Raw genomic sequence first — 18,139 nt, 5'->3', positions numbered from 1 at the left:
CGGCTTTTCTTTCCTTTTTTATAACCGTCGTTGGATTGTCGATCCAATTTCGGGCTTACGACTGTCAATGTTCAACCTCATAGCCTTGTAATTTTGAATCTAATCCAGGAAATAAGGGAACTTCTTTATTAAGTATTAGGAGAGATTTGCCCTTGGAGGACTGTTTGATGGAACTAACCCGCATTTGAGTTACACGGAAAAGGAAAACCGCGAAAACCTGTTACGGTTAGCCTGGCGACAAGTAAACTCTAACCAATCTTCCGTCTTCCCCTGAGGATATTTTACGTCAGCGCTGAGAGCCGCGCGATCTAGGTGCGGAATTCGTTTCGACCAGCCATCGCTGAGATTCAAACTCGGTTCACCTCATCGGGAGATGAGCGCTCTGTCCCATGAGCTACTACGGCTCCGCTTTTCTTTCTTGAGATTATTTGCTTAAGGTTAAAGATTGCTTCAAAAAAATGAATTTTGCCCAATGTTGTATCAACATTAATCGAATGCAAAGTGACACAATTTTAGCGAAAGTGTATTTATGAGTGAAAAAAAGTGAGTTAAGAATATTATTGTTTATTTCAGAATTATTTCAACGTGAATAACTTTTACGAAAGGTAAGAAAGGTGAGAGTAGATGGAATGGGTTAATTAGTATATCTTTTATTCTTGTTGCAAATTATTAAGGGTGCAGAGGACATTCAAATTGGTAAAAAGTGACAAAAATTTCGATTTTTCGACTTTGACTTTTAAAAAAAAAACAGACGCAATAAGATTTCAAACAAAAAAAAATTTTAAATCGAACCATTTTTCATCAAAATATGTTTCAATTAGGCCGCGCCCCTTTGTTTTCAGTCCGAAAGCAGATTTGTTGTTGTTGTTGTTGTAGTTCATTTACGTCACACTAGAGCTGCACAATGGGCTATTGGCGACGGTCTGGGAAAAATCCCTGAGGATGATCCGAAGACATGCCATCACAATTTTGATCCTCTGCAGAGGGGATGCAACCCCCGCTTCAGTAGCCCGACGACCTGCACGCAAAGTCGAGCACTTTACGGTAGCACAGTACGAGGACTAATACCGCACACCCTCGGTCCCTACGCAGACTGATCCAAGTGGTCACCCACCAGCACACTGACCGCAGCCAGTGATGCTCGACTTCGGTGATCTGCTGGGAACCGTGTCTAAACGATCAGTCCACTGCGCGACCCGAAAGAGCAGAAGTGTGTAGTTTGAATCAGACGATTTTTTAGTTCCATTTCAAGCTAAAAGCTAAATAAGCTTTTAGAATACTGAGGAAAACATACGTTTGCACTTTTTTAACAAAAACTTTCTTAAATTTCTGACATAACATCTGAACTTAAGATTTACTTAAAAAATTGTGCAATTTCGCCTTAACATTAAAATTAAATTGGAACTAATGAAGTGAAAAAACTTTTTACGTTTTAATATGAGTTTTTTCCGCCATTTACACTAAATATGAACGTCGACTCACACCCTCTCTTATTCTCACATCTCGAGGTTAAATGGTACGTAAGGAAACTAGTATTTCTTAATTTCCAAAATCTTTAAGTTTAATTAAAGATTCTTTTAATTTCGTTTCTACATTGTAACTTAATACAAAAACAGAATAATTCTGTCTTCCCCCCTTTTTTAAAATGCTTTAAATCATTTTTTAGTTAAGCTTCTTCATTTAGCCTACAACGAAAACTTAATAAATTAAACTTTCATTAAATCGGCCTTATTTTAATTAAATATTGTAATAATTCTATATTTTTTTTAAATATATTTTTTGTACATTTTTTTTTAAATTTTATATTTTTAAAAAATATATTTTTTGTGCGTTAAATAATACTTTTTTTAATGATATTTTTTTTACATATGTTGCTTTTTCTTTCAAGGTATTTCATAAGCTTTGTAATCCAATTCCAATTTCACAAAGCGCTGTGTGAGGAAGCTGGCCATAAAGGACCTTTGCATCAATGTGATATATACCAAAATAAGAAAGCTGGAAAACTATTGAGGTATTCATTATTAACTTGGGATTAATTAGTCGCAAAACTTTTAACTTAATTTTTTTAATTGAATAAATGATTAAATACGAAATTTACATTTAGTTTCCTATTACCATAGAAACTTTTCACAGCACACTAGCTCATCACGTCGTTCACATAATATTTCTTTATGACACCAATATATGAATCAGCATTTTCAATTTTGATTTTTGTAAACGTGAGTGTAAAGTACTTTTAATTATTTATGTATAGTACGAAAGTACTTATATACGAAAGTACTTACATACGAAAAAACTTATAGTCTATTCTAAAGATAATATGTACTTAAATCATACATCTAACATTGGTGTCTCATTGAGTCTTATGTAATTATTATATATATTAAAAAGCACAGAATACGTCTTTCCCTTTTCTGAGTCAAAAGTTTCCTTTTTCAAGCTAAATTTTTCTTAAAATAAATTATTTTGAGACCTATCGCTTACATGAAACTGAAAGTTTGTATTAAATTTTAAAACATAATTAAAATTCACTTTTAAATGTATGTTTAGGAGCAATAATTAATGACTGTATAGAATTTATAATTAAGGGAAATTTTTAATTTTAATCTTAGTACGTAACAAAGTTAAATACATTGTTATCCTTTCTGTGGCATGTGTTTCAATTTAAGAATTTCGTAAAATAATTGTTCTATTATATGATAGTTTTTCAAAACAAAATGATAATTTCTCTGATCTCAATGACTGAAGGTTTTAGAAGGTCGTAGTAGCTCAAAGAAATTCGAAAGCACAAGGTTATTCATAATTCCCTCCGCCTGTAAAAGCCATTTTTCTTTACTACAACTGGTTTCAGTGGTACATGCTACTGCCATCTACCGGCAACTGATTAAATTAAAACTTGAATACTTTCGGAATAATTTCACGTATTCTTTTTTGCCATATTCGTCTTCGTTTTTTTTTACTATAACGCTTCGAAATTCCGGAGGGAATCATGAGTAACCCTGTATTTAGCGTAAACGAGCAATCGTAGGAATTCTCTTTTTTAGCAATTATGTAAACTAAGTGTATGTACAATATATGTATTCATTTTTAATTCTTGAGTTAATATTTAGTTTGAAATACTGATATCTAATTTAAAATAAACTACCTCTAAGCATATTAGTAATAGTCTTTTACTGCCATCTGGGGTATAAATTGAGAAATAAACATGATATTGGGCATATAAGAAATAGATGAGAAATATAACAATTTAATTTTTTTTAACGTTGTGTTTTAACACTCCAGCCCAGAAATATCACATGCACGAAAAATCGAAGGTGAAATTCACCTCGTCATTTTGACGGAAGCGAGAAGGAAGAGTTAAAAATAATAAGTAAAATAAAGATATTTTTCTTAATTTCATTCATTAATAACTATTATTTCAATTCTCTTAATTCAACTGGTACGTTGGTACACATTATTGTTCTTGTTTTTCTCAAACGATCATGTTGAAGTAAAATTCATCACTCTTATAACAACAACAACAACAAAATTATAAATTGGAATATTTGCGAATAAACTTTATTTTGATATTATAGTGACACACTGAAATTGGGTAGTTCTGTATCTTGGAGAGAAGCCATGAAAGTGATAACAAAGGGAAAAACTGACAAAATGGACTCATCTGCAATCTTGGAGTACTTCAGACCTTTGTATGATTGGCTGAAAGAACAAAACAAAAATGAAACCATTGGTTGGAAAAGTGATAATCCAATGGTGTGTCCATAGTTCATTAGAACTACTTATTTTTCATCTTTAAGAAATATTTATGTTTCAGCAATAATCTTTCTATGATGTTCCCTACTATAGCCATATTTGACACAAAAAAGCTATTACTAAGTACTCTGTTTTAAATAATAAAAATATTTATAAAATCATTGAATAATTTTGACTTGTATCTTGTGTTGTGTTGTTGTTGTTGTTGTTGTTTCTAATCCCCAAGAGGTCCATCCTAATTAGACCGATTCCATAAGTCCAAAAATGTCCAGAAAGAAAAGTCTCATTGGCATTGGAAAAGTCTCATCTCAAGTTGGCATTTTCTCACCGTGGCGAGGGGATGCCACTGGGCGGAATGGGCGAAGTACGTCGGGAGCTTAGCTCCTGGTAGGGCCACCCTAGGCGTGAAGGCCATTCCATTATGCCCAGCTAATGCCAGCAGGTGAAACTATGGAGCTAAATAAGTCTTCTACCTTTGATGCTCCAGTTCACTTTCGGCCAACAGAAGCTGTAACACTTTCCCCTGTGGCATGAGTCATGAGTCTAGTTCTTGTGTTATATGATTCATTAGTTAAACTCTAAATAATATCATTGTTATTTTCATAAATTTAGAACAAACTAAGTGATCTGGGTGATGTCATTTGTTGTAAAGCTCGATTATGTTCGAAAATTCCAGTGAGTCCATAACCAGAGTGAAGCTTCTTTCATAGTTGTAATTGTATAACTTGTTAAATGTGAAAATTTTTGCTAGATCTTCACGGTCTAACTGACTATAGTTCATTTCTGAGGATATCAATGATCTAGACAGATAGTTAATAGGTTTCTCTTACTCATTAACGACATGGCTTAGAACCGCAGCAATTCCTACTGGACTGGCATCCAACGTCAGCACAAAAGGCAAATTTGGATCAAATGTTACTAAAACACGGTTACAGTATAGTTCAGTTTTCAATTTTATAAATGCTGATTCACATGAAAATGTCCATTGAAATCTACATTATTTCTACGATCTGCGAAGAGGGTATGACATTGTTGAAAAGTCAGGGAGAAAACGTGAGTAATAAGTGATTACGCCAAGAAATCTTCAAGCTTCATTCCCATTTGTAGGTCTTGGCACTTCAGAAACAGCACGAACTTTATCCGAAAATTTCATTATTTTATTTTTCTCGCTACCGTACCCTACGTAGTTTGGTAATTTGTTTACGTATCTGAAGTAGTATGGAATTAAATTAAAGGTTAGACATTTCTCCTAAGAAATTAAAAAAAGTCGATGACTGCCTTTCCTTGAAAGTTTATAAACTCTTTTTATTTATTTATAAACTGATTCACTCGGTCGTTGATTTCTCCCTTCGCTAAGGCACTCTTTCGCTAATTTACTGATTCGTTGATTCTCTGATTCATAACTTCATCTTTATTCTTTCTTTATATGATAGTTGAAATTTATAATTATTAATTTTCATTGCAACGGTAATCTTAAATAATATGCTTTTTAATAGTTAACAGTCTAGAAAAAAGCCACACGTGAAATAAAATAACTAAACAAATAAGCTGAAAAAGTGATATCGTGTATATAGTGACATAGTATTGAAAGAAAATCGAAAAAGCATCGATATCACTGATACTATCAAAAAAAGGATCAATAGCATTCTCCTCTTTTACAGCATTGCTACTATATTTCGTTTAAGTTTTAGCTTATTGTTGTCTAGAGTAATACTTCATAATCGATTTTGATTTGTGTTTTAGTTTGCTCCATGTTCTAGTTTTGGTACTTACATAAGTATATCAGGTTGACAAATGCCAAAGGTTCAAGCAAAGGATTTCCTAACAAACAGAAGGGATGCAATTAAAAAAATGGCGAAAGTTGCATTTAGTTTATTATGGTTTGAATAAAATAAACTTTACTTATGAGAAGAATTTATACACGTTGAAACTAGATTTAATGTATCAATAGGAGAAACGAAATATTAAACCATCAATTTTTAATTGCAGTAGTATTTGATTAATTTTTAAACATCGTGTTTAAAAATTTATCAAACTGTTTGAGAGCCACAAAAAACAATTGTACTCTGTGGTTTAATTTAGTCCTAGGACAACATGTTTTGTTGAAAATCGAGCAATCAATTAACATTGCGTACAGTTTGTGCAGTTTAATCTTAAGCAGATTCGTTTGTTTTAGTATTAGTATTATAATTATGCATCTGGCAACACGCATTTCAATATTTGTTTTGTAAACAGTTCCTATAACGTACTATTTTCATTCCTTTCTTTCGTTTATTAAAATTTTAAATTCAATTAGCCATGTCTCTGTTTCGTTGATTTTATAAAATCGTAATATAAAATCGTAATATAAAACATAATATATTATGTTTGACAATATCCAATAAACAGTTGAAGACAGAAGTAAAAAACTTTAATTAAATACCGCCCATTGTCCTATATTTATGCTAAAATATATTTAAACCCTAATTAGTATATATAACTATCGATACCAAGTGATGCAATTGAAAAGAAGTATCGATATAATATTATTTCAATAAAATTGCTCGTAATACTCTAAGAAAAAGTACATAAACATACAAACACAAAATACACTTCAATAATACACTAACAAAAAGCGATTGTACCCTATCGTTGAGTTATTAAAGCTATGAAAGGTTTATAAATTTTTATGAAAATACATGCATTCTTTTGTATTTTGTATGCTGGTATATCATTTCAACAACATGTAAATAGATCATTCTAACAACATAGATCCACAAATCTTCAATGAGGCAATTTATGAATTAAAATCCAAAATAAATTATTCCATTTCGTAAAAAACAAACTAAAGTAGCGTTTCTAAATTATGAATTCCGAATATCCTACACTTCTTGTCTATATTTTTTTGAATTAAAAAATTTAACATTAAACACAAAAAAATATCTGAAATTCAACACAACTTGAAGTTAAAGGAACTAAAAGGAAAGTTTTTATCTTAAGTTTTTCCTAAACATCAACATTTTTTTTAAAAAATGGAAAAATATATAAAAGGAGTTCAGTATATAAGAAAAAAACTAACTTATTAAAACATTTGTATTTTGAATGCGGAAAACATTGCATAGGATAACAAACAGCTATCAGTATTAAATAACCTTTAATGCGAAAAAATCCGCTATCTTACAAGTGATAAAAAAATTCAATCGACAACATTTTCTGAATGATTGTCAGTACAAGAAAAGATAATACATTGCAGGTGTTTGGTTGAAGACTTACGTTTTATTAAATTGTTACGATTTGTGATAGGGTTGCAGCAGCTGATGATGCTATAAATTATAATAAGCAAAGGAATATCATTTTTTAGGTAAATGTTTTATCTTCTTTGAATAGAAACTAATGAAATATAAACTCATAATTTTTAATTTTTTTTAAAGTCGTTATTTCAATTCAAAAAATGTAAATTTTGTTCTCTCCGAATCATATTTCTTAAACTTCGAGTGCCTCCTAACATGCACGAAAATTATGTGTCAAAATTTAAGAATTTTTTTCAAAATCAATAATATCAATTAAAATCACTACGGAGAGTTCAGGTTACATTTTTTCATATGAAGAATAAATTTAATTTTTTTTCAGAATTAGTTTTTTTTATCGTGTCCAAGGACAATTAAATGGCTTCGTTTACCTTCAAAACTGCATCCGCAAGCTCCAATACATCATTACTGTAGAGGATCTCATGAAGTTCTGGAGCCAGTGGCACCATACCCAGTTGTGAAACATATGAGGTAAGGGCTGGGCACTCGAGAATGTGATCCGGGGTAAGTTGGATATCGGTGAAGTTCTTGCAGGGAATATAAGTTCTTATTTTGTCGGGAAGAATTTTCAACCCTTTAAAGTGGTTTATTCTTAGTCTTGTAATTGTTGATGTTAAGATTCTGGAACAATCAAAGTCAGTAATGAGGGGTTTCCTGAAGGAATTAGCGGGAAGTCTGTGTCTTGCAACTGCATTTGCGTCTGCAAGCGTGATGGTGATGTAAGGTTGGTCGGCACCTCTGCCTTCCTTAGCCAAGGAGTCCGCACACTCGTTCAGAATTAGGGAATCGTTATATTAGTTCATGAGTGAATCAGTAAATCTGAGAATCAGTCTATGAATGAACAAATAAATAAATAATGCACACTTTCTATCCAAAAGTATCCTGACATCCCCCTAAAGAAGTGAATCTGACCAGTGGTACATTTTGTTATTGAAGTGTTTTTCGTAGTTTGACCCGAGTCCATAAGTTCCAGCATTTGCAAACATGAACTGTGAGATGTAGTGGATATTCTGAACAAATGCTGTTCTCCTAACGCTTATTCCATTTCACTTACAGGGAGATTTCCATTCCATATCCAGACATGTGCAGTCATGGTGTGACGAAATGGATGTTTAAAAACTGAAGTGGTTTTCTTGAAGCCCCAATTTAAATCCGATAAAACTCCTTAGACTTCTTAGAGACGAATTAGAACACGGATTACTTCACCAGTTAAACCGACATTCTTCATTGTCGGCACTTACTACAGCTATAATATGCGCCTAAATCTTAATCCCTATTACCATCACCTATCGAAAACTGGTGGGAAGTCTTCCCAGATCTGTGCATTGATGGAAAAGTGGGACCAACACTATATTGTATATGCGTGAGAACTCAGATTCCCCACCACTGGGTGCAATGATAAGTCTTCCCAGATGTGTGCATTGATGCAAAAGAGGGACCAACACTACATTGTATATGCGTGAGAACTCAGATTTCTCACCACTGGGTGCAATGATAAGTCTTCCCAGATGTGTGCATTGATGCAAAAGTGGGACCAGCACTATATTGTATATGCGTGAGAACTCAGATTCCACACCACTGGGTGCAAGAATGCTTCTGGTCGGATTGTGTCGTTATAAATATTAAAAAAATATGAACGTATAATTTATGTAACGGTAGTCAACACAAAAAATTTTTATAATCGATTATGGATTCGATATTTTATATTAACCAAATTGTATTTCAAGTCTTTTTTAAATCAGTTTTTTTTTTCAGAATTTCCATCATGGTGTTGCGTGTTCTTCTGTCTGTAGTAGTCCTTGTAGCAAGTGTATCAGCAGCGTGTCTAAATAAACAGGACAAATATGTCAGCGGTAATAACACAGATTTGGAAGCGGCTCTTCGATTCCTTCATGACAACGATCGCCAATCAGAAAAAATCGCCAATAAAGCTGTGATAGCATCGTGGAACTATCAAAGTAATCTTACTGAGCATAATAAGAAAGAATATGTAAGTGATTTTTCTAATTGTTCTCGTATTAATAAATGAAATACATTAAGAAAACTTGGCTTATTGTTTTTTGGGTGAATAATTGTTTTGGAGTTCACTGTTCAGTTATTTTAGATGTTTGGTGTGCTTAATATTTCCTGTGTGATATGTTCAGTAATTGCTTTAAATACATTGCACATCCACATATATATCGAAATTTGGAGTTCAGATTATAATTCTGTTCTTCGTCCACGTTAAGAAAGATAAAGATTTCATTTTTCTTTCTTACTTTATAGAAAAAAGGTGGGAAGATCGAGTGCTTTTATGAGCAAAAATTTTTCATACTAGATACTTCCTATTACACTTTTAATCAGCTAATCCTTAAGTTTTTTAAAAATAGTGATCTTGGTCTTACCTTAAATTTAGTCTTAGTTCCGAATCTTTTAAAACTCGTTTGTGATCATTAACTTCATGTTTAAGTTTAAAACCAGAATATATTATAAGCAATTGGAATCTCAGCTATAGTTTATGATCATAGATGCTATCAGTTTTGCGTTTTTCAGTCAAAAAAAACTTTAATTTAGCGAGTTTTGACTAACTGTGTGCAACGAAAAACAATTTTAAAAAATTAATCGAAGAAAAGCGGAAATGGTTGAAATGTTCAGTAAACAGCATTTGCTCGTTCTTAAGGAATCAGAAATTCATTCTCGCAAGATTCAAAATTAGTTTCACGAGTTTCAAATTTCGCTGCTTTCTAAAAAACTGCAATTTTTTTTCTAAATAACCATTATCTGCAAGAACACTATGGTGCAATCTTGTAATGTAAGATATTTTAATTGAAATGGTCAGACATAAAGTAAAAAACAATGTTTTATAGTTTTTGCTGTCCTCGACGCCATATGTTCCCGAAATTTGCAGTTAATCTTTTAACATGGTAAGAATAAGTATCTTTTATCCTAGACAAACCTCATCGAATTGTATAATTTTATCTCCTAGCGTTTTTCTTTCATTGATTTTTTTAAATCGCCAAGCACTTTTGGAGCACCCACTGCATCAAAAATTTTCTCAATAACGAATATCCGCAATAATACAATTAATCCTTACATATTATTTGTTAAATACAAGTTTATTAGTTCTACTATATAAAAAAAATTAAATAACTCTAAAAATTAGTCCCGATTCTAACAAAAATCTATTTAAAGGGGGGGGTTGAAATTTTGAATGCTTCAGGAGAAATGGCTTTTCTAATCACAGCATCCAACCAAAATATTGATCTGATGTTAATAACTTTGAATAAATCTTTAACTCTGATTTCACTTCGAACAAAAAGAAACTGTTCAGCATTTTTATTTGTCTTAAAAACTAAAAGGCATATTTGAATATTAAGCAAATTTATAATGTGTTTTTTTCTTGCATAGCAATATTACGCATTGTAAACCATACTTTTAACCCATCTCTTTATTTAATTTTGAATGACACTAAATTAACAATAATAATTGTAAAATAATATAGAAACAAAACGTGGTTTTTCTACTTTCCATTCTATTACATGTTGGCTAGTAAAAATTTGTCCTGCCTCCAAGCAATTATGAAATTTGGTAGGCACCTAGTTGTTTTGTCATTCATGAAAAAGCTAAATTTAAAAGATTACTATTACTATTGATTTATGGTTTTGTTTTATTAATAGTTACGAATGTCAGAAGAGAGAGCAAAATTCGCTAAGGAAACTTGGAAAAATGCAACTTCTTTTGCGTGGAAGAACTTTAAAGGCAAAAATGAAACAGCCTACAGATGGTTTAAAGCTCTATCCATTTTAGGAACAGCAGCTCTTTCTGAGCAAAAATTCATTGAGGTAGCTATAAAATTTTGCAATACTCAGAAAAATGCATGTCTGTAAAGAATATTTATAAATGCCTAACTGTTCAGGAAGATGAACTTTTTGTGTTTTATCGCAAAATATCGGAAGATAAAGAAGAAGCCATACATAAGTATAACAATTTTGAGACATTAATTAAAACTTGCTAAAGTTAAACTTGGTTGTTTATTAAACTTCAGAGTTAAGTAATAAACCATTCCCTCTTTTATTAAAACTAATTTTAATAGTTTTTTACAGCAGTGTACTAAAAGAAATGTACGAGTACATAATATACAAATCGAAATCTGCGTTTTTTCAGTGTATTCTTATTTATTGCTAAATTTTTTCCAAAACGGTACTTTTATTCAAAAAGTATTCTTCCAGGAATTAAAAATTCCTTCAATTTCCTTAATCAATGATTTAATAGAACAAAAATAGCTAAAAATATTAAAAATCTTGATCCATTTCAAGATTTAGTATTACATATTCAATAACTAATGTTATCAAATTTTAATATATAAGCTCTAAAAAGTTCAGAACATTCTTGGGAATTAATTTATTTGAAATTTTTTTTTTAATTTTCTGATACTATTTGAAAGAGGTAAAATCTAGATGATACGTTATTTTTTTTATTCGAGAAGATTGTCATGTAAATAAAAAATAATTAAACTTGGGATTCTCTTGATCGTAAATATAACGTGATCTTCACTTAAAATATATGCTTACAAAAATTTCCTCACATGGCTTACAACAATTTACTAACTTGTAGAATCAATTAATTGGATTTCTTTTTAATATTTTCGAATACAATTTGTATTTGAATCCAGGTTATATATTATTTTTTGTCTTGAGAAGATTAATCTGTGAAATAAACAGAAGTAATTAAACTTAGAGTTCTCTTAATCATAAAGATAACATAATTTCAGTTTAAAGTATAAGCTCTAAAGTATTCCAAACATGGCACAATAATTCACAATATTTGAAAATTCGTTTGCCGCAATTTTTTTAAAGAATAACTATTTGAAAAAGAATATTGAAATCTAGATAATACGTTATTTTTTGTTCATGAATAATTTCTGGTTATGTCACACACTGCTAAAGAATTCTGAATTTAATTAAGGTTTATAAAGATCCGTAAAATCAATTTTACTGTAAATCCATTTTACCATAAAATCCATTTTCACTCTAAAATATTACACCGTAATTTTGACAGTATTATTTATTTAATTAGAGTGATTTAACAGTAATTATTATTGTTAAAATTACGGTATATCAGATTTTTTTTGTTTTGAAACATTTCCGGTAAAAATAGATATTACGGTAAAAAGTACCGGCACTCTATTTGCCGGTACTTTTTACCATAATTTGAACCGGAATTTTTTACAGGACAGTGTACTATTAAAAGTTTTTATATTTGACATAAAAATATAAAATGATTTCAATTAAAACTTATGTTTATTATTTTTTTAAGCAAAGTATTTTTTTAACTCTTTTTTTTTTCTTTCTTGTTTAATAAATTAAATTTTGTTTGTTGTAGTTCAATGATATCATTGCTAACATGCAGGATGTGTATGCAAAGGCTAAAGTCTGCAGTTACATGTCATCTCTTCTGGAACCATGCACTTTGTCATTAGAACCAGGTTATAAAGTATATCTATAAATATATTTTTTTTAATAAAAAAAATAAATAAATAAAGGATTTAATATTCTGAAACTTGAAACCAAATCTTAAGATATGAAATACTGCACGGAGAAAAAACTTCTGATAAAATTATTGTACTGTATGGTAATGACAATATCTGGTAAATAAAACCACAATTCTGGTTTTAAGAAAAAATCTAAGAATCTGGTATTTAAACCATTCATTTTGGAAATTTTACCGTTCACATGGTAACGGTTTACCGAAAATTCCTTCAAAACTATAGTTCTTATTACTGTACATTTAGTAAAAAGTTTTAAACCTAAGAGTAAATTTAACTAAATTTACGCCATGTTCTGAGACAGTGGTCCTCAACCCCAGAACCACGGATCAGTATCGGGCTGTGGATCAAATGGTACCGGGCCGGCCAATGCACGCTGACCGGTTCGCGGTGATAAAAAGGTTTGGGAGCATCATAATTACTAAATACTGAGGCATCATAATTACTAAATTTTATCGCATTTGCCCCCAAACAAAATGGTAATAAAACCATATTTTATTTCGAATTTTACCAGAATATTTTGGTAAAAATTAAGAGGCTTTTTCGTGTTCCCATAACGCCAGAAGCACAGTAAATTTTACCATATTCTGGTAGTTTTGACTTTACTTTTTTTCTCGGTGTAGGAAAGTGTCTCAAAATCCCAATAATTTCATTCATTTAACAGTAATAAAACTGATGACGTATTATTACTTTACTCTATAAATGTATCAGTACAGAAAAATTATTTTTAAAAAAAACACACAAGTTAGTTTTTATTTATACTATTCCTTTATGAACAGTATGCAAAATAAATAATCGACCACCCTGAATAACTTATGATTTAACAATCGGATTTTCACGTTTTAGGACTCAATCTTACGGTTCGAGGGAATGACCTCAAATATGCTAATTAATTAGTACAAACAATGCTTTAATTTACAACATCATACACAAAAACGCATTTTTTTCGAAATAAGCATACCTTTTTTTCGACGAATTCAGATTTGTGTCCCCCGAAATATAGGGAGTAGCCACAATCTGGGAAATATGGTCCCAATAATTTAGTCAAAAGAGCGGTACAAAGTTAGGACATCTTAATGTTAATTTTATTTTATGAGTATTTCGTTATATCTCGAGAGCTTTTTAATCGAAATGAAAAAAACTCAGAATTATAATAATTTGCTCACAATTATTAAATTCGTTTAGCCAAAGATTGTTTATCCATGCAACAAATGACTTTTAGTAATTATTTATTATTTTATTAATTTTTTAATCATAGTGGAAAAAAAAGTTTTAATTGCAAGGCATAAAATTTTCTTTAGAACATTTTGAAGAATGCAATTTTGCCTGGCTAATTACAAATTTTTAATGAAGTTGGTCAAATAGCTCCTGAGAATGGAGTTTTAAAAATACGACATAGGAACCAAATTTCCCAGATTGCAGCTGCTCCCTATATTTCGAGAGTCACAAATCCAAATCCGTTATAAAAAAAAAAAAAGAAGAAGGTATGTTTATTCAGAGAAAATGCATTTTTGTGTCTGATTTCGTAACGTAAAATATCATCTGCACTAATTAATAGCATATTTGAGGTCATCCCCGCGAACCATTAAGATTGAATCCTAAAACCTGGAGATGCGTGCCGTTTATCTAACCTAAATAACTCTTTAAAATAGTATACCATTTCAATTGGATTTAATTCTGGTGAGTTTTCTTACCAATCAAACGACATTATTTTAATTTTTCAGTATGAATCATCAAATTACCAATTCTGAATTATAGCAAGGAATAAATGGCCAATTAATTATGACCAAGTCCTGTTGAAATGTTCCTTTGAAATGTCCGTGCTTATTACCTTACGGCGAAATATTTATATCTGTTCTTGCTTAAATTCCGTTTCTAAGCAGCGCCGTTTTCTGATTAATAAAAGAAAACAAACTCAAACAGTTTTATACAGACGTTTTAGAACTTATTCGACTTACTCAGATCTAAAAAAAAACTTACTTGTCCCAATTAATCTACACAGTGTGGTACTAGACTAAACGTAATTAGCATTAAAAAAAATTTTATTAATTCGTATCAGTGTTTCTTCAAGGCCGGGATAGCCTGGTTGGTAGGGCACTGGGCTCATATCCAAGTGGTCGTGGGTTCGAACCCTGCCGGCCGAAGACTCTCCGTGTAGTAAATGGTGACTGATGCACGCTAAATCTGCCAAGTCTCAAAGTCCTCCATGTTCCCATAACAAATCAATACCTCTTGATATACTGAATTGAAGATTGATCGTTCTCTGATTCAGGTCAAAATTACAATCTGTGGAGGAATGAATGGATGTATGAATGGGTCCACCCTATAAACGGGTGTGATGTATGGGTGTGGCAGACGTAGAATTTCCAGTGTCAATAGATGGCGCCACTGGAAAACAAGAACTGTCGCACCTTCTCTGCCTTAATGGCATCCGTCAACAACAACAACAGTGTTTCTTTAATGGAAGCACGAGCGATTTAAACAAACTATACTTTGGCCTTCTGTTAACAACGTAAGTTGTAGCTGTTGAATGAGTTTGACCAGATATTTTAAGATATTCAGTTTAATTGCTTAGAGGCATTTTTCCGAAACGGCATGTTTTTCAGCAGAAAAATGATAAATAAAAGGGAAATCACCGTATTATCTTTCCCATAAGCTTAACTATCAAAGAACCAGATGAGTTATTAGTATTTAACAAATGAATTAATGAAGGAATAAATAGTTAACTAGAAAATACTAACCCGCGCATCTCCATTCAACATTCACGTTAGTATTTCCAGGTTCATATAAATTTTATTATTGAAAATTTCGCCAATAATACTATGAATAGGAAAATGGGTACTGTAATATACTACAGTTGAGTACACACTGAATTGTCATATTTAATAAAGATTCTAAATAGTCATTTCTCAACAGATTCTCTTTATGACTTTATGAAAAAGTAATTTACATTAATGTTTACAATTTAAGAAGTAATCTAACTTACTAAAACCTTATAAGTAAACTTAAAATTAATTTACTGAACATTGTAACGAATGAGAATCTCAGGAAAACTCTAAAAATAATTATTTTGTACGATGACGAAACTCAAGTAAGAAAAGAGAGATTTTGTATGACTTGACGAGTTTACCACTAACGCTACTTGAGCTTCTTGGCGCATGAGCAAACATTTTTCAACGAATCGCAACGTCAAGCGTTACGTTAACGCAAGACAAACGCCATGCGAAATATCTCTAATTTTAAATATATTTTAATTTTCCTTAATAGTTTTAGGTAAATTTTGTAATATGATAATTTTCACCTCATTGTCATTTTAGAAGTAACAGAAATTATGAAAGATTCGGATGATTATTACGAACTGAAACACGTCTGGTCCCAATGGCGGGATGAGACAGGAAGAAAAATGAAAAACAGCTTCCTCAGATATGTTAATTTATCGAATGAAGCGGCGTGTAAGAATGGTGAGTAAACTATGCTCTTCGATTTAAAATTTTAAAAGAAGAATAAATAAAATGTGTATGGTGTGGCAGAAGTCGAATTCTTGGCCATAGATGGCGCCACTGAAAAACAAGAACAATCGCACCCCCTCTGCCTAAACAGGCATACGTCAACAACAGTAAATAAAATCAACTTTGGTAGAGTTACTCGGCATGGAGCTTTTGGAGAGAGTTCTTAAATCATTGAACTTTTGAAATGCAAGCAATCGTCTGATAGACAACTTTTCAAACAATCCAGTAGCTTCTACGTGACGTCACTATTATTTATTTAATAGCAATTAATTCATAAATATTTTAAATAATTCTGACAGGAAAAAAAAAACAAATTACAAAAACAAACTGAACAAGTGTCAGAAATCTTTAAGAATAATCAAATTCATTTCACACTTTTGGAAAACTTAGGAAACGTTCTCACTGGATCTGGTTTTACCATTCTGCTTGAAGTGCACACATAAGATTCTCAATTTATAAATGCATATTTCGCATGAATTTTTATTTTAATGAAAAATTTACAATCAAAAATACAGTCGGCGCAGTGTAGGTAAATGTTTTGTCAAGACAGTTTTATTAAAAACAAATTGATTCAAAATAATTTGATTTAAAAAAATCGTTTGTTAAGAACAAATAGAGAAGTACCTCAATTCCCTAAGATTAAAACCGATTAAACTTCGGTAGTTTTCGAAGGGTAACGTCAGAAGAATTGGAGTGCGCTCTAAAAAACTCAAATTCACGGAACTCACTCCTTGATTTTAATTTTTAGATGAAAACAATGCTCGGTAATCTTATTGATTTTCATCAAAAAAGGAATTTCCTTTTCGAAGATGCATTCGCCGTTAAGTGAAAAAAAAAGCTAGCATCTGGGATTAACGGTTTATGACTTATTAAATATCAGTCCAAATCGCTATCACCCAGGCCCGGACTGGGATCTAAAACCGGCCCAGGCATTTTAGAGATATCGGCCCTCTACTTCACATAAACACCGCGTGCGCGAAACGTACGTGACTCCTAGTGTATCATTTTTAGGCATTTTTTACTTATAAATTCTCATGAACATAAGTTAATTTATCGAAGTAAGAAAGTATAAATTGCTTAATAATCCTTTATAGAATATATTTCAGTTTAAAATACATGGTTCTTATGAGGAAACATAGGTTGATAAAATCAAAAAGAAGGTGAAAGATGAAGAGTAAATAAAAATATTTATTATACTACACATACATGAATGATTTATATGAACATTTTTTCAAAAATAGATTTATTGCTTCTTCAAAAGTCATTAAATTAAAATTTAATTTAACTTTTGAAGAAGCTCACTATTTTTTGCCACTTTATCGATTATGTCGTGGCTATCTATTTCCATTAATAGATCTTTTTCTATTGCCATTACCATGAGAGCATTCAAATTATCCGAAGATAAAGTACTCCTCATTCGATTTTTAATTACTTTTAATGTGAAGAATGATCTTTCACAAGCCACCTGACTTTTTGACAATGTTTGTAAGAATTTTAATGCGAGACTAATTATATTGTAAGAATTGGTCAATAAATTAAATCTCTGTAACATCTTGTAGCAACAAATAACACAATTTTTGCACGCACTGCGTGTCTCACATTTTAGACTTACTTCTTCTGTTTCCAAAGTAAAGTCGTTATCATCTTCATTTGAATGATCTTCTCTGATTATTTTATAATCTTCTAAGTCTGAATTTTTCAGTTTTTCCCAATGTGAAGCTAAATTTCTTAGTTCAATCCGCAAATTTTCACCTATAGCTGCTTCGTCAAATTTTAGCAAGAGTTTGCTTAACTCATTTAGTTCGCCAGATTGAAGCTTGNTCACAACATGCTTTAGAGCGATGGAAACGAAACTCCTCACTTTAACGCCACGCAACAACTACCCTTCTAAGCAAATCAACTGTTTTTTTGCACTCTACACATCGACAACAGCGCCACCTCCCCCCACCCATACCCTATTTACGCATGCCCGCCCTTCTGTGAGTTTCAAGGTTAAGTTGCCACTATTTAATTTACAACCCTCGTATATATATGTATATATATGATAAAAAATAAATAAATAAAGG

General features: G+C 31.3%; 1 protein-coding gene across 1 annotated transcript in view; it reads left to right on the top strand.

The window, feature by feature from the left end:
- LOC107448934 (angiotensin-converting enzyme) overlaps positions 1-18,139 on the top strand; it is a 53,734-nt gene that overhangs the window by 18,213 nt on the left and 17,382 nt on the right. The window contains exons 13-19 of the mRNA XM_071183788.1: positions 1,889-2,011; positions 3,576-3,753; positions 7,369-7,511; positions 8,796-9,030; positions 10,697-10,861; positions 12,402-12,504; positions 15,882-16,025. Of these exons, the coding sequence (XP_071039889.1) occupies positions 1,889-2,011; positions 3,576-3,753; positions 7,369-7,511; positions 8,796-9,030; positions 10,697-10,861; positions 12,402-12,504; positions 15,882-16,025 (1,091 nt within the window). The remainder of the gene's footprint in view (positions 1-1,888; positions 2,012-3,575; positions 3,754-7,368; positions 7,512-8,795; positions 9,031-10,696; positions 10,862-12,401; positions 12,505-15,881; positions 16,026-18,139) is intronic.

Source organism: Parasteatoda tepidariorum, chromosome 7 (genome assembly GCF_043381705.1).
Source record: "Parasteatoda tepidariorum isolate YZ-2023 chromosome 7, CAS_Ptep_4.0, whole genome shotgun sequence".
NCBI lineage: Eukaryota > Metazoa > Arthropoda > Arachnida > Araneae > Theridiidae > Parasteatoda > Parasteatoda tepidariorum.
This window is presented reverse-complemented; position numbering and strand designations above follow the sequence as displayed.